This window comes from Narcine bancroftii, chromosome 3 (assembly GCF_036971445.1).
Source record: "Narcine bancroftii isolate sNarBan1 chromosome 3, sNarBan1.hap1, whole genome shotgun sequence".
Lineage (NCBI taxonomy): Eukaryota > Metazoa > Chordata > Chondrichthyes > Torpediniformes > Narcinidae > Narcine > Narcine bancroftii.
In genome coordinates, this window is record NC_091471.1 from 187343168 (window position 1) to 187361680 (window position 18513).

The 18513-nt window shown below is 37.8% G+C and overlaps 1 protein-coding gene across 3 annotated transcripts in view; it reads left to right on the top strand.

The window, feature by feature from the left end:
• The window catches only part of cpe (carboxypeptidase E), a 129805-nt gene that overhangs the window by 79637 nt on the left and 31655 nt on the right, over positions 1-18513 (top strand). For all 3 annotated transcript variants that reach the window (XM_069926134.1, XM_069926136.1, XM_069926135.1), the window contains 2 exons: positions 11816-11933; positions 15516-15698. In XM_069926134.1, coding sequence (XP_069782235.1) covers positions 11816-11933; positions 15516-15698 — 301 coding nt within the window. The remainder of the gene's footprint in view (positions 1-11815; positions 11934-15515; positions 15699-18513) is intronic.

Here is an 18513-nt window from a genome sequence, read left to right on the forward strand (position 1 = left end):
CTTGAGCCCAAGCCTGCCTTAGCACTAGCTGTGAGCTGTTCCGTGCAGTAACATGGTGGGACCAACAAAAGCCCCAGGTGCATTCACAAGGAATGGCTCCAGTTGACCTGGTCTGTTGCTGTGGGGTTTCCTTCTTTGTGGGTTCTCTACAGAGCATCACCTTCTAGGCCAGAGGATGGAGAGGGTGGTGTCCTCTGCCTCTGGTATTCTGCTTTGATCGGACACGATTTCAGTGTTAACAACCCTCTACACAAGGCTGCCACAAATGCCCGCCTCCATCTTGGATAAGAACCTCAAAAGATCTTTGGTTAAAACTCACCAATGACTTCCTTCTACAGATGACTCAATCGTCACTGGGGACTTCCAGAGAGAATGGCTGGGCAGTAGGACCCTGTGGAGGTGCTGAAATGCCATGATATCACTCCTCCTGGCTCTGCAGCAGCAGTGCCAGGCAGTAAAATCCTGTAGAGAACTGTTGAAATGTCATGGCCCCACTCTTCAAGCTCTATAGCAAGAGCAGAAGTAATGGCAGACAATAGGACCCTGTGGAGAACCTCAGAAAGGCTCTGGCAGGAGCAGCAGTGCTGGGCAGTAGGAGTCTGCGGAGAACTGCTGAAAGGTCCTGCTCTGCTCCTCATGGCCCTGCAACAGGACCCAGAACAGTTTTTATTTATTTGCTTTAATGGCAGTAGGTATTTGATTGCTGATCTGTCCAGAATTTCTATCCCTCACCTTTGTCCAGAGGTAAAAACTGGACAGCATAGATGATGTCTTTAAGGTTGGTGGCGATGATTTGGCAGAGCTGCTTTAAGGCACATCTATTGAAATTGAAATTGTACAAGTTTAGAAACATAGAACACAACAGCATAGGATCAGGCCCTTTGGGCCATCTCGTCTGTGCTGAACTATTAATTCAAGTTCAAGTTGGGACAAAGACACTTTTCCTTTATTTGACCCTGTGCTCCAGTTTTAAATTTGTAATCAAACAATTCACATTTAATCAAAGTGTACATTCCAGATTTTATTCAAGGTTATTTGTATGCATTTTAGTTTGACCATGTAGAAATTACAGCACTTTTTAAAAAAAAACTTTATTTATAAATTAAAAAAATACATACAAAACAAAATAACTTACTAAAAAAAAAACTGTACCCTTGCTACCCACCACCCCCCTCCCACCCCACCCCCTACATCCCTCCCCCCACGTCAGAGCAAAATACATATTTCAGGTAATTATCGGTGGCTGTGGAGTGTGCCAACCATTTACATCGTAAAAAACTATTTACAGTATATCAAAACCCATACATTTCAAATATGGGGTAAGATAATTATTCTGTAAATTATGTTATCTTCTTTAAATAAAGACACAATTTTAGTTTATTGTGCCATCTTTGTATATTCGATTGAACATCATTCTTCCTCATAACAGCTATATATTTCCTAGCCACTGCTAACCCCAGATGTATAAATGCAATTTGGAATTTATCCAATCGTAGACCAGCTGTTAATGTATTAGTATAACCCAATAAACATAATAACGGATCAAGTTGTAATTCAATCTTGAACAAATCTTCCAAAAACTTGATTATTTTTTCCCAAAAAGATTTATCTTTTTTCACATGTAAGTAAGTACCTGTCTGTTTTCAACAACTAAAACACAAGTCTGAAGAACTAAAACCATATTTTTTCAACTTCTCAGATGTAAAAAGTTATAATTGACTAAACTATATCTCACATTAATTTCATAACACTGTCTACACACATATTCATCCATTCCTCCTGAGATAACATGATATATAAATCCTTCTCCCACTTAATTCTTAATTTTATTTAAGTCAACCTTAACCGTCTTCTCATGTAACAAGGCATACATTTCAGAAATGAATCCTATCTTCTCATTATCAACAATTAAAATCTCAAATTTAGTTTGTCCAGGTAACACCAAATTCCGTCCAAAATTTGATGTCAATAAAGCCCAAACTTGATAATAAGCAAACAAAGAGCTTGATGATATCCCAAATTTTTCTCTAAGTCTAGTAAATGAAAGAAACATGCCAGCTTCAAAACAATTCTCCACCAATTTAGTACCCTTCAATTCTCAAGCTTTCAAGTAGGGGTTATTAAGTGAAAAGGGAATTATTTTATTCTGATATAACGGTCTCTTAGCTGAAATTTTACCTTTAGTTCCCATAATTTGATCCCTTTTATACCAGGTCTCCATTAAATGTCTCAATACTGGCAATTTATACTTTGGTAAAAAATAAGGATTCCATTTATATATAAATTGATGTACATTATGTTCAAAAATCTGAGCCAGTTCAACTTTAGCCCATATTGGAGGTTGGTCGATATCAAACATCCTATTAATGCATTTTAATTGTGCTGCTTCGTAATAATTCTGAAAATTTGGTAATTGAAGTCCTCCCAATTCATATCTCCATGTCAATTTCTGTAAAGAAACTCTTGATAATTTACCTTTCCATAAAAACAAACGTACCGCTGTATTTAATTCCTTAAAAAATATTTTTAGTATAGAACAAGGAATAGATTGAAAAAGATATTGAATACGAGGAAATATATTCATTTTAATGCAATTTACTCTCCCTCTCAAAGTTAGAAGTAAATCCTTCTATCTGTTCAAATCAAACCTAATCTTATTTAATAAAGGTACATAATTTAATTTATATACATTTTGATAATCTCTATCCACTGTTACACCTAAGTATTTAATTTTGTAGTACTGGACACAGCCAAGAAAGACTCAGCCACCACAATGAAAGTCGTTAATGACAGTTTTTATTCAAATTCAGCGCATGCCCCTTTAAGGGCAGCATGAGCTCAGTCACCTCATGCTTTGTGACATCATAATCGCTGCCCCAGGCATGCACGGGGTAGGAGAATTGAGGCAGGGAGAAACTCTGGTAGCGCCATCTTCCCATGGATGCCCCACCACGTGGCGTTACACGCAGGGCCGGTTCACTATGAGAGAGTGTGCTGCCACAGTAAGCTGTTTACAATCTGAATAATCCTCATCTGATATTGGTAATATCTCATTCTTATCCCAATTAACTTTATAACCAGACATTTCTCCATATTGATTCAACAAATTTTGAAGTTTCCCCAAGGAATTTCTAGGATGTGTTAAATATATCAACATATCATCTGCAAACAAGTTAATTTTATATTCTTCCTCACCAGCTTTAATTCCCTTAATGTCAACATTCTGTCTAATTACCTAAGACAGCACCTTTTAGATATAGTTCCCTCATTTCAGGGCACCATAATATTTTGGACATAGGAATGGTATGTCCCCTGTATATTAAAGTACTTTGTTGCATATCCTGTGCATGCAATGTCTGCTTGAAGTCTGTGATTCATAGACATCACCAGATGCTGAGTTTCTTCTCTGATGATGCTCTGCCAGGCCTCTACTACAGCCATCTTCAGCTCCTCTTGTTTCGGGGGCTTGGCCCCTTAGGTTTTCTCTTCAGCATATGGAAGACATGCTCAATTAGATTTAAATCAGGTGACTGACTTGGCTATTCAAGAATTTTCCAGTTTTTAGGTTTGAAAAACTCCTTTGTTGCTTCAGCAGTATGTTTGGGATCATTGTCTTGGAAACATAGAACATCACAGCACAGTACAGACCATTTAACCCTTGATGTTGAGCTGACATATATTCCTACCAAAATAATCTAAACCTTCCTACCTCATTACCCTGAGCCTGTCTAAGTGTCTCTTAAATGCCCTTAATGTTTCAGCCTCCACCACCATTCCTGGCAAGGAATTCCAGGCACCCACAATTCTGTGTAGAAAAAACTTACCCCTGATGTCTCCCTAAACTTCCCTCCCTTCACTTTGTAGAGATGTCCTCTGGTGTTTGCTACTCCTGCCCTGGGGAAACAGATGTTGGCTGCCCACCCTATCTATGCCTCTCAGAATCTTGTAGACCTCCATTAAGTCTTCTCTCATCCTTCTTCGCTCCAAAGAGAAAAGTCCCAGCTCTGCTAACCTTGCTTCATAAGACTTATTTTCCAATCCAGGCAACTTCCTGGTAAATCCTCTCTGCATCCTCTCCATAGCTTCCATATCCTTCCTATAATGAGGTGACCACAACTGAACACAATATTCTAAGTGTGGTCTCACCAGAGATTTGTAGAGTTGCAACATGACCTCTTGACTCTTGAACTCAATCTCCCTATTAATGAGCCCAGCATCCCATAGGCCTTCTTAGCTATATCAACCTGCATGACAATCTTGAGAGATGCATGGATTTGGACCCCAAACTGTTAAGTATCTGACCATTAACCTTCTGGTTTGACCTTCTAAAATGTATAACCTCACACTTATCCGGATTGAACTCCATATGCTACTTTTCTGCTCAACTCTGCCTCCTGCCTATATCCTTTTGTAACCAACGACAACCTTCAGCACTATCCACAACTCCTCCAACTTTATATCATCTGTAAGCTACTGATGCATCCTTCCATTTCTTCATCTAGGTAATTTATAAAAATTGCAAAGAACAAGGGTCCCTGAACAGATCCCTGCAAAACTCTACTAATCACTGACATGCAGGCAGAATACCTTCTGTCCATTACTACTCTCTGCTTTCTACAGGCAAGCCCATTTTTAATCCACACAGCCAAGGTTCAGTGGATCCCATGCCTCATGACTTTCTGGATGAGGGACCTTGTCAAATGCCTTACTAAAATCCATGTAGACCACATCTACCACCCTATGCTCCTCAACTTATTTTGTTATCTCCTCAAAAAACTCAATTAGGCTCATGAGACATGACCTTCCTTTCACAAAGCCAGGCTGACTTCCTTGTGTTGACTGTACTTCTCCAAATGATCATAAATCCTGTCCTTAAGAATCCACTCCAGGGGGTGGGGAGGGGCGGGGGGTGGCGAGATGGCGTAGAGACTCGACGTGTAATACCTGCCCTCTCTGGTCAGACTTTTAAGTACCTGTTTTTTAACCCTTTATTTTTAATTTAAAAATTTTTATTTTTAGATTGATATTTTTGTGAGCCATTATGGCTACTAATGTAAAAAAAACTAAGTCTCAGTTACAAAAGAAAATACAGTTTCGAAGTGCAGAAGATTTGGGGCCTAAACGACCTGAAACAGCCTCAGATTAGATTTCAGCGATCCCCAAGCTTCAGCGATCGCCGGTGGGGACAAAAGTTAAAGTAACAGCCACTCATCAGTCTCAAGATGGCGCTGGTTCAACCTGTTTTGTGGAAGAAGGAGCGCACTCCCGAGAAGTTGGGCACGAGCCTGGAGGCTTGCCACAAAGAATAACCCTGTTGGAAGAGATGGGAGCGCAGAGGAAGAGGTCTGTGACGCTGGACACGCAGTCTATAGTGACTGGGGGTTTGAGTAGCGCTGTTAATTACGGAGGATTCTGTAATTTTATTTAAAAATGGTCTGCGGGGGAAGGACAGCGACGAAGAAGAAGTCGGGGGATCGTCGCTGGGTGTCCAAACTCGCAGCAAAACGACCAGAATGCTACCTTTTGAAGTACAACCAGAAGAGGATTTACCTTACTCTACCACTATACATGAAATGGAAGAAGAGCTGGAAGAAAGTGAGTTACACATTGTGGAACTGCATTCTGCATTCCAAATTGCATCTCAACCTGTTTACATGATGTTTGAAGGTATTGCTTCTTATTTGGATATCATTACTGGTCAATTGAATCAGCTGGTTCAAATGAATACTGATATGAGTTCAGACTTAACTGTGGTTAAGGCAGAAGCTAAAGAAAATTGGGAAAACTTTAAAAAATTTGAAGCTTCCTTTTCTGAATGTAAACCATAGGTACAATCCAATATAGAAACAATAATAAAGGTGGAAAAATCAGTTAAAGATTTAGGAGCCCGGGAAAGAGAATTAACAAAAAAAAAGACTATTTGGAAAATCAAAGCAGAAGAAATAATATGAAAATTGTGGGTTTACCAGAAGGTATAGAAGGTCAAGATCCTGTTAAATTTAAAAAAAAATTGGATTCCCCAGATGTTAGGGGAAGAGTCTTTTCCTGATGGATTGGTATTGGAAAGAGCACATAGAGCTTTAAGAAGAACACCTTTACCTGGTCTACCTCCAAAAGCTGTGATAGTTCGCTGTTTGAACTGTTTGGATAGAGAGACAATTCTTTGACTTGCAGTTCAAAATGCAAGACAAAGGCAAGCTCCAATGATGGTTCAGAATAGTAGAGTTTTCTTCTACCCTGATTTGAGTCAAGATGTTATCAGACATCAACGTGAATTTAATCCAGTTAAAGACATTTTATGGCGTAAAGGTTACAAATTTGCTTTTCGTTACCCTGCTGTGTTGAAAGTGTTTTATGGAAACTATCAGTCTCAATTCTTTGAGAATGAACATGAGGCAATGGTTTTTGCTAATTCGCTACCAGATGTCAGAGGACAAAGAAGAAGTCCACCAATATCTCCTAAAAGAAAATCTGATGGTCTTGGAAATGGAAAGAATGGGAATGGAAAAAGTTCATCTACTTTTGAAATGAGTTCACCATCTGGACTGGAATCTCAAGGCTGAAAAATTTTTTTTGTAATATGTTAATATTTTTGATTGGCTGGCTGGGGAGGAGGGGATTGCACTAATTTCTTTGTTAGTCATCAGTCACTAGTGGGTAATCCACACCCAGTTTTTTTAGGAGTTACTACCTTTTGGTAGTTTTTTGTTTTTTTTTCTTCTTCTTATTAACAAATATTATTTTTATTTGGAGGGCCTATATATTTTAATTTGAGGGTCCTATATATAAAAAAATTTCTTTGCTATTATTAATTTTGTGTTTATTTTTGGTATTTAGTAATTGTATTAGATATGTCAAATTTGAAATTTGCTACTTTTAATGTTCAGTGTTTTGGCTTATATCAAAAAGATGAAAATTGATATTGCTTTTTTACAAGAGACACATTTGAATGAGAAAGAAAGTATGAAATTGAAGAGAGACTGGGTTGGACATGATTTTTTTTCTTCATTTAACTCCAAAGCTAAGGGAGTAGCAATTTTAATACATAAAAATTTATCTTTTGAATTACAATCAATGGAAATGAATACAGGACGTATTCTTAAATTGAATTGTAAGATTTTTAATGAATTTTGGACTTTACTTAACATTTATGCACCGAATGTGGATGATGAAGCATTTATTTTGGATGCATTTTTGCTTCTGGGACAAGATAATGAAAATGTTTTGGTTGGAGGAGATTTCAACTGTGTTTTGGAACCTTTATTAGATAAATTTCCAAAAAAATGTTAAAAAAATCCAAAATGGCAATTCAAATTCGATCTTTGATGAAAGATCTTAATTTAGTGGGCATTTGGCGATGTCTCAACCCAACAAAGAAGGATTTCTCTTTTTATTCATTTAGCCATGAATCCTTTTCTAGAATTGATTTTTTTTTAGTATCGGCACATTTACAGGGGAAAATATTGCAAGCAGAATATAAAAGTAGGGTAATTTCAGATCATTCTTTGTTGTATTTTACTTATGAGAGTTCTGAAAAAGTTCGTGCAGCTTATCGTTGGAGATTCAATACGATGTTAAAAAAAGCGGAATTTATTGAATTTGTTAAGAAACAAATCAATTTTTTCTTGGAAGAGAATGTTAATTCCGTTCAGAGTAAATTTACATTGTGGGATGCTATGAAAGCTTACTTGAGAAGTCAAATAATTAGTTATACTTCTAAGGTTAAAAAGAATTACTTGACTGAGAGCCTTGAATTAGAGAAACAGATTGATGAATTAGAAAAGGAATTTCAGAGAGATGTGACAGAAAATCAGAAAATAGAGTTGTCTAGATTAAAATTGAAATACAATACGTTGCAGTCTTATCAATTTAAATGCTTGATGAATAGATCTAAACAACGGTATTATGAATGGGGTGAGAAAGTACATAAGGTACTTACATGACAGTTAAAGAAAGAACAGGTATCAAGGGTTATTAATGCAGTTAGATGAAATTCGACTGTTACTTATAAACCTCGTGAGATTAATGATGAGTTTTACTCATTTTATAAGAAACTATATACTTCTGAGGAAAAACAGGAGAGTGGATCGATTGATTCCTTTTTATCAATGTTGAAATTACTGATATTAGAAGAAGAAGACATATTGGAGCTGGAGGCTCCTTTTACTGATTTAGAAATTAAATTGGCTGTTGGAAATGCTGAATGGAAAATCACCTGGTGATGATGGGTTTTCGGTTGAATTTTATAATGTATTTTATGATGATTTATCTACAGTGTTTGGAGATGTGTTGTGACAGATTAATGAACATTATGATTTACCTGAATCATGCTCTAGTGCTTTAATTACTGTAATTCCTAAGAAGGATAGAGATCCGTTGAAGGTGTCTTCATATAGACCAATTTCTTTGTTAAATGTAGACTATAAAATAATAGCTAAAGTATTAGCGAATCGATTGGCTAAATTTTTACCTAAGTTGATACATGTTGATCTAACAGGTTTCATAAAGAATAGATATGCTTCAGATAATATTCTTAGAATGATTAGTTTAATTAATAAATATCGACAGTGCCCTGACCATCTGATGGTGATATATCTTGATGCAGAAAAGGCCTTTGATAGAGTTGAGTGGAATTTTTTATTTAAAGTTTTAGAGAAATTTAAGTTTGGTCCTTCTTTTATTGGTTGGATTAAAGCTTTATATAATAAACCAATAGCCAGGGTATTGACAAATGGTCAGATTTTGGAACCTTTTAAATTAACCCGTTCAACTCAACAAGGTTGCCCTTTGTCTCCAGCTTTGTTTGCGTTAGTAATTGAACCTTTAGCACAGCTGATATGACAAAATGCACAGATACAAGGTATGAGAGTTTTAGATGAGGAGTATAAAATTAATTTATGTGCTGATGATGTATTGGTGTATTTAACAAACCCAGCTCAGTCACTTTTACATTTGAAGGAATGTTTAACACAATATGTATCTTTATCTGGTTATAAATTTAATTGGGAAAAAAGTGAAATTTTACCGATAGGTGAAGGAAATTATTCAGTTTATAAGAATATTATTAATTTGAAGTGGACTGATCAAATTAAATATTTGGGTATAAATGTGGATGTTGATTATCAATCTTTATATAAATTAAATTATATAACGTTAATGAAAAAGATCAAAGCTGATTTGATTAAGTGGAAGGATCTTTCTATAAATTTAACTGGAAGAATAAATACAATTAAAATGAATATCTTTCCACGTATACAATATTTGTTTCAGTCAATTCTGTGTTTACTTAATAAGAATTTTTTCTGAGATTTAAATAAAATGGTTAGGGAATTTTTATGGAAGGATAAATTTCCGAGAGTAGCTTTGAATAAATTAACTTGGAAATATGCATTAGGAGGATTACGTATACCTCAGTTTCAAAATTATTATGAGGCAGCTCAATTTAAATTTATTAGTTCTTTAATGGATTTGGAATGCCCCCCTGGTTGGGCTAAAATTGAAATGGCAAATATTTTTGAATTTGAAATACATCAATTTTTGTTTTGGTGGAATTTAAATTTATTACAACAATATAATGTGCCTATACTAAAGCATTTAATGAAGTTATGGATGAGGAACAATAGAATGATAGGCTCTAAGGGTAAATTATTGACTTTAACACTGTTATATAATTCTTTTATATTATTCCTTTTTCAATACATAATCAATGTTTATTATATTGGAAATCTAAAGGTATAAAAAATTTGGGGGATTGTTTTAAAGAAGGTAAATTTTTATCCTTTAATCAAATGAGGGAAGATTTTGGTATTAATGAGAATTTTTTATTCGTTTATTATCAACTTCGATCTTTAGTAAAACAAATATTTGGTAGAGATATGATTTTACCTAAATTGACTAAATTTGAATCTTTTCTTGTGATTGTACCAAAGAAGGGATATATTTCATTGATGTATCAAATATTACAGGGAAGTATGGAAAAAAAAAAGGATGGGATAGATCTAAGATTAAATGGGAAAAGGATATTAATTTTATTTTTTTCTGAGGATGAATGGTTAGATATTTGTCATGATAGTGTTACTAGATTGATAAATGTTCATTATGCAATGGTTAATTACAATTTTTTACATCAATTGTATTTAACACCTGAAAAGTTAAAAAAATATAGTTTTAGTGAATCAAACTCTTGTTTTAGGTGTGGTAATTCGGTTGGAACTTTTTTCATGCTGTTTGGTTATGTGTTCATATACAATCTTGTTGGAAAGCAATTCAATTGTTTTTGGAACATTTGTATAAGATTAAAATACTTCTAGATCCGGCAATATTTTTGTTGGGTAAGTTGAAGCCTTTGAAAGATTTGGGATTAGATAAATTTCAGATTGCTTTTGTATATTTAGCTTTATCTGTAGCAAAAAAATGTATAGCAAGTACATGGAAAAATGCTAATGTGATTGATATTAATAGATGGCGTAATGAGATGAAAACTTGTTTATAATGGAAAAAAATCACGTATGTTTTACATGATAATTATTATTTTTTTCTTAATAAATGGTCTTTATATTCAGAATATTTACATTTAAAATTACTTTGATTAGATTTTAGTGAATATATTTTAGTTTATATTTTAGTTTTCTTTTCTTTTTGGCTTTCCTAAAGAGAGCTGGCTGAGAGGGGGAGGGGGGTTCTTTTTTTTCTCTCATTTCTTTTTTATATAAATTTTTTTTTATTGTTCACAGAATGTACTTTTTTATTGTATGTAATAACCTTGTTGAATGAATAAATAAAGTTGTGGAAAAAAAAAGAATCCACTCCAATAGTTTGCACACCACTGTCGTAAGACTCACCCACCTATAATTTCTAGGATTCTCCCTATTACCATTTTTAAACAAGGGGACCACATTTACCATTCTCCAATCCTCGGGTACCTCCCCTGTAGCCAAGGAGGACTCGAATATCATAGCCAATCCCCCAGCTGTCTCTTCCCTCCCTTCCCACAACAAGCTGGGGTATACTGTGACTGGCCCTGGGGACTTATCAATCTTGATGTTTTTAAGAAGAGCCAACATTTCTTCTTCCTTAATTTCAACACTGTCCAGCACACAGGCTTGTTCTATTCCAACCTCACCCTGATCAAGGTCCTTTTCTCTGGTGAGTGCTGAAGCAAAGTATTCATATAGAACCTCCACAACCTCCTCTGCCTCCGGGCTCGTTCATCATTTTCTTTCATAATTTTTCTTTAAAACTACTTCATTTTGGTAAATGAAGCATGCTGTATTTGCTAACGAATAAACTATCAAAATTTACTTGTTCATCTCTTCTTTATTCCACCTTAAATTTGAATTTTAAAAGTACTGTCCAAGAATCAGAATAATTCAAAAATTCGGACAGACCCAACATCTGAGCATGCGGATTTCACACATCTGTATTGAGTAGCGTGTGCAGAGCTGCCAGGTATTAAATGCATTCCTAATAAGGCCACTAAACTGCACCTCTGCTGAAATGGGAGTGTTGCAGACATGATTAACATGGCTCCTGCAGCAGGTTAACAAGCCATCTAAAAATAAATTTAAAAAAGCTTTGCACAGTGGTGCTTTTGGGCATTGTGAAATGGAAGAGCCTGCAGATGCTGAACTCGGGGTTCAGCCAAAAAGTAAAGATTTTGAACAATAAATCCACTTCTTGTGGTTACCATCTTGGGTACAAAGTCTTCATGTCCAAGTTCATGATGGGCATTAATAGTTTGCAACCCAAGCATTCTGAGATCCATTCGAACTGTCTGATGTATTATTATTATACTGAGGAAGCTTTGTTTCTGCAGCTTGCTCCCGAGACGAAAGCCATCATTCACTGGATCATGGATATTCCATTTGTGCTCTCTGCAAATCTTCATGGGGGCGATGTTGTAGCAAACTATCCTTACGACGAGACTCGAACAGGTAAATATGCAAGAAATCTGGTGAAAAATTAAGTTTGATGGGATAAAGCCCAGTGGGTGATTTTCTGTGAGAATTGGCACTGCTAGGTTCAGGTAACGAGTTGAATGCAGTGGTAGACAGAGACAAGGCAGCAGGCAAAATCCAGCGGTGGCGCAGCAGCAGGTGTACTGAATGTTCCAGACTAGTCACTTGCTTCACTGCAAACCTCCCACTGCAACCAAATATCAAGTCAAGTCACATTTATTTGTTATTCATACCATAAACCTTGCAGTGTACAGTGAAAATGAGATAGCGTTTCACCAGACCATGGAGCTGGTTATTTACATGGATAAATTACCTTAGAAACAATTTATATAAATAACATATCACTCATTAAATATCATTTTACCCTATGTTAGCCCTGTGTCCCCGTAGTTCTGAAGCCTCATGGTTTGGTGAAAAAGCTGTCTTGTGTAATCTGGTTGTGAGGGCCCGAACGCTTTGGTACCTCTTCCCAAATAGCAGGAGGGAGAACAGATTGCGGGAGGGGTGTGTGGAGTCCTTCACAATGTTTATGGCTTTCCGCAAACAACGGCCATTATAAATGTAAATCATGGCAGAGAGACCCCAGCAGTCCCCTCAGCAGTATTTACTATCTGCTACAGGGACTTGCGTTCTGGGATGGTGCAGTTCCTGAACCAGGCAGTGATGCAGATACATAGGATGCTCTCAATGTATCCCCTGTAGAATGTAGTGAGGATAGAGGGTGGAAGCTGAACTTTCCACAACCTCCGCAGGAAGTAAAGGCATTTTTGGGCCTTCTTGGTAATGGATCTGGTGTTGGGGAACCAGGAGAGATCCTCCTACAGGTGCACACCAAGGAATTGGTGCTCTTGACTACCTCAACGGTGGAGCCATGGATGGTCAGTGGAGAGTGGTCGCCCCAGGCTCTCCTGAAGTCAACCATTTTGTCTTGTTGATGTTCAGGTGTAAGTTGTCTCTGCAAACGATACTGTACTCTCAATTTGTTCTATCCTAACTTGGTCAATATTATGTTTTTTGAGGTAACCTTTACAAAAATACTATTCTGTCTGATAATCCTAAAGTATAAGTGTTGGATGAGCTTTCATGACCGGGAGCATAATCTCAGCTCGTGGTTTCAAAAATAAACAAGATTTGTCACCTTGGCAAAAGTGATTGCAGAGTGATTGACAAATACATAAGGTATTTCTCTGGACATGGATATTTTAAATCTTGTACAGGTAAAAGCAAATGTGAAACTGGTTTCTGTTAGATCCACAACAGTGCAACTAAATATTGGGCAGGAGGTCAAAAGCCTGACAATAATACCAATGATATATCCCATCTCTTGATCCCAATTTACCCAGATATTCCCAATTGTGATGTGCAGAGGAGATCACACTACCTGCCCTTGAGTATGTAGGTCAAAGATACCGCAGGCTGAAGAAAAGGGTCCTCAATAAGTCTTTGAGTCCTATTTAAGTAAGGCTCATAGGAATGTCATTTATAATGGAAAGGGAGAACCCAGTGATCTTTTCGGCTGTTTAGATGATCCTCTGCATTGACTTTCGGTCTGATCCTTTGCAGCTACCATACCACATATGATGCAGACACACAGGACATTCTCAGTCGTGCTCCTGTAAAATTGTGTCAAGATGGGATCAATAGCCTTCCCCTCCTCAACCTCATGAGTAAGTTCAGTACCTTCCTGACTGTTGTGGATCCAGGTCAAGTCATCTGTTAAATAATACCAATGATATATCCCATCTCTTGATCCCAATTTACCCAGATATTCCCAATTGAGTTCCACACTCCTGCCCTCTGGAAAATTTTCCATTGTGATGTGAAGAGGAGATCAAACTACCTGCCCTTGAGTATGTAGGTCAAAGATACCGCAGGCTGATAAAGGAAGTTTGTTCTCTCCACTCTCTACACATTAGAGCCATTGATGTGTGGTGGTGCTTGGTCAACCTTTATCCTCCTGAAGTTCACAATCATCTCCTTTGTCTTATCCATGTTGAGACTCAGGTTGTTGTTTACGAGCCTTTCTACCTCTTCTCTGTTATGCAGCTCATATTGTTGCTGATGAGGCCAACTACTGTTGTATCAACTGCAAACTCGATGACTCAGGTAGAACTGAATCCGGCAGTTGTGAATCAACAGCGTGAATGGTAGAGGGCTGAGTCCCAGCCCTGAGATGAACCAGTGCTCAGCCTGATGAGGTTTTGATGCCAATCTAGACAGACTGAGGTCTTTTCACTAAGAAGTCCAGAATCCAGTTACAGAGAGGGGCATTGAGCCCAGTGGGAACAGTTTGTTTATGTTTATGACGAAGGCATTAAAGGCTCTCCCAGAAACAAAATACTTGTCTCCGAGCTTCCCCATCAGCGCTGACACCCAAATTCCTTTCACTTTGGCTGTTTAGGTCCACCTTCCAGATGAGGCAGAGCTCCAAATGCACCTTCTCTAACCTGGCCTGTTGCATTCAGTGCTCATTCTGTGGCCTCTTCTGCACTGGCAAGATGAGGTGTAGACTGGGTGATTGCTCTGCGGAGCACCTGAAGTGTGTCTGCAGTGGCTGTTTTGAACTCCTGGTTGCTTGCCTTTTCAACTACCTTTCCCATACCCAGCTTGACCAGTCTGTTCTCCATTGCCACAGAGAGGCCAAACATAAACTAGAAAAAGAACACTTCAATTCTGCTTGTGTAATCTACCACCCATGATATGAACATTGAATTTCCCAATTTAAAGTTACCCATGCTTCCTGTGTTCCTTTCCAATTCCCAATGGTCCACATAGTCTCTCTTCCTTTGTTCACATTTCTCATATCTCTTCACATCATTATCAATACTCTTTACCCTCCCTCACCTGCTTCCAGCTGCCTAATTTTTCTCACCTCTTATTTGTTTCTACTTATCACCTATCAGTTGCTGTTTCAGTATTTCCTTTTACTTCTATATATTAGCAGTTTCTGCCACAGTCTCAGACTAAAACAAGACTATCCCTTTGCTTCCAGAGATCTGCTGATTTTTTTCTATGAGTTTTATTTTTGCCACATATGCTGCATCTGCTGTCCTTGTATCAAATGTTCTCTGGAATTGGTGAGGTTTAGTTCTGCCTTGAGATTGTTTCTTGGAACCTAAGATTAGATTTAATGGCATTTCAGAAACAGTGGGGGTGGTGAATTTCAACTATGTTTGTATGGATCTAATTGGCCCAGAGATCAGAGCGTAGGTTGAGGTGAAAGTTCACTGTGGCTCTGGAAATCTCATTAAAAGAGAGAAACACTGTTAATGTATTAGACTGATGACTTACTGATTTCTAAATGGTGGATATAATTCTCTCCACTTTGCCAGATATATTGAGTATTTCCAGGATTTTCTACTTTGAATGCTGCCAAACATAACCTTCTGTTTGTTCTATTAGTGAGAATAAAATAGCTGATCAAGACGAAACTGCATGAGGGGTGAATTGCACCTTCATGTGTTAGGATCAGAGATCACAATATGAAATCAAATTTCCAAAGAACTCCTGTACATTATTTTCTGCAGTTTGTTTCAAATATGTTTGTTTATCTGGCAGGTTCTTCACATGAATATAGTGCATGCCCAGATGACAAGATTTTTAAAAGCCTGGCTGAAGCTTATGCTTCTTTAAATCCAGTAATGTCAAACCCGAATAGACAACCATGCCGCAAGAATGATGACGACAGAAGCTTTATTGATGGAACAACAAATGGAGGGGCTTGGTATAGTGTTCCTGGGGGTAAGTGACAATGAATCCACAAACAATTCTGTCTTGGAATCTCCTTCTGCAAAGTGTAACAGCTATTTATTTCAGGTTCAATATCTATTTTATTATACTTGCAACACTCAACAAGAACCAGGCTAACAGGAAAATCTGCAGATACTGGGGTCTGGTGCAACACACAAAGTTTTAGATTTAGGTTTAGATTATGGATTTATTGTCAGAGTACATATCTGACATCACATATAATTAAAAAAAAATCTAGACATACAGCACGGTAACAGGCCAATTCTGCCCGATGAGTCCATGTCGCCCAATTTATCCCATATTAACCTCCATCCTGGTTAATGTTTGAAGGATGGGAGGAAACCAGAGCCCCAGGAGAAATCCCATGTGTACACGGGGAGAATGTACAAACTCCTTACAGACAGCATGGGATTCGAACTCAGGTCCAGTCCTGATCACTGGCACTGTAAAGGTGTTGTGCTGACTGCTACGCCAACCATGCCGCCTTTTATCTACAGGGAGGCAGAATGACCACTTCCTGGTAGTGCAAAAAAAAAGGTACACAACATGTATACAAATAAAGATCTGCATACAGGTAATAAATGTAAATAAACTGACTGTACAATACAGAGAGAACAAAAAAAAAGAGAAAATAAAAAAAGTCTGGAGAAACTCAGGTCATGGAGCATCCACAGGAAATAAAAGGCAGTCAACGTTTCAGGGCTGAGCCCTTCATCAGGAGTGTTGAAAACTGGGCAGATGCCTGAATTCAGAGGTGGTGGGGGGAAGAGGGGAGGAGCACAGGATAACAGGTGAGAGGTAGATGCAGGTAGCCACTGGATACAGTTAGGAGGGTGGAGGAGAAAGAAGCTGAGAAGTGATAGGGCAAGAGGGCAGAGGGCTAAGAGGAATTAACTCTCTGATTGGTGAAGGAAATGAAGTGGGTAGGGATCAGGAGGAAGGGAGACACAGGGGAAGGGGAAGGGTGAGACTGGGGGAGGGAGTTAACAGCAATTGGGGAAATCAATATTGATGCTGTCTAGTTGGAGATGGCTGAGATGGAATACAAGGTGCTGTACCTCCACTTTGTGGGTGGCCTTGATTTGGCAGTATTTGAAGCCATCTACTCATCAAAGCATTAAATCTTCTCTGAGGGTTTGGATTTTATACCGTGCCTTACATGTTCATTGAACATAGCCAAAGAATTGCATAGCTGTGGACCTTAATGCCAAGAACAGTGGCTATTGTTAAACAGATAAATACTGTAGCCGGTTTACATAAATGTCTTCCAACAGAAAATTAAACAAGTAGGCGGTTAAGCTGCTTTAATGGACTTAGCTGAGGGATGAATTTGACAGATAATCTTGAGTGCAGCCTTTTCTTTCCTGGAAATACATGGATGTTGGAAATCATCATTGATTGTTTATGCTAAATGCCAAGTAATAATGAGACTTGCTTCAGACTGAAATCCACTTCTAAAATTTGTTTCCTATGTTGAAGCTTTCATCTCTCAATGGCCAGCTTTTCATTTTTTACTTTAAGAATAAACCTACACACATATTTTAACTTTGACAGTTTGGTTTTAAGGATTTTACAGTGAAATGGATGATTATTTTAATTAGAAGGATAGAGGATAATTAGAAGTAATTTTGTGGAAAGATCCCCAGAGTGTGTCACTATGTGTCAGAGAAATGCAGCTCAATTGCATGGAACTAGATTACTGTGCACCAAACATCTATTTGGATAACATGTAAGATTGCAAATTGTGTGCATGTAAACTCTTTTTAATAATGGACCTAGTTGTGGATGTTGGAATCAGAGGGTTAGGGTTAGGGTTAGGGTTTGGGTTAGGGTTAGGGTTAGGGTTTGGGTTAGTTATTGTCATGAACATGTATCACAAAATTTGTTGTTTTGTGGCAGCAGTGTTGTTCTGAACAAGGTGTAAAATTACTATAAATTACAATTCCATAAATACAAGATTTTTAAAAATGCATAATTGTGCAAAAAAGAAAAATTGAGATAGTGTTCATCGGTTCATTGTCCGTTCAGAAATCTGATGGCGGAGTGAAGAAGCTGTTTTTGTTATGTTGACCGGCTTTTGTACCTCCTTCTGATAGTAGCAATGAGAACAGGGCATGGCCTGGGTGCTGTGGGTCCTTGATGATAGAGGATGCTTTCTTGAGGCAATGCCTCTTAAAGATGTCCTTAATGGAGTGAGGACTAAGCCCATTATGGCACTTGCAGCGCACAATGGTGTTTACAAGCCTCAGTAGCTTGTTCCTGTACTGTGCATTGGCACCTCCATATCAGAGAGTGATGCATTCAGAATGCTCTCCATGGTACATGGTACAAGTTATTATTTCTCAACAGGTAACTTACACAGAGAAATTAAAATGAGTCATATTGGGCTTCCACTAATGACCCTAATAGTGGACACAGTTGTCGATATCATAATCAGAATCAGGTTTGCTATCATGAACATGTGTCATGGAAAGTGTTGAAAGTGAAACACAAAAGTCTGCAGATGCTGTAATTGTAGTTAAAAACACATAGAAATGCTGGAGAAACTCAGCTGGTCTCACAGGAAATAGAGATATATCACTGATATTTGGGGCTGGAGTCCTTCTTCAAGGAATAGACAAAGAACAGGAAGGCACAAGAATAAAGAGACCAAAGACTAGCTGGGGGAGGAGTCCAGGTGTTAATTGGATATGATAAGAGGAAAGGTGAGAATTGATATTGGTGCTGTGAAAGGAGACAGAGGGAAAAGGGAGACAGAGCTGGGGGAAGGTGGCAGGGAGAAGAAGAGGGAGTGGGGTGTTGTAAC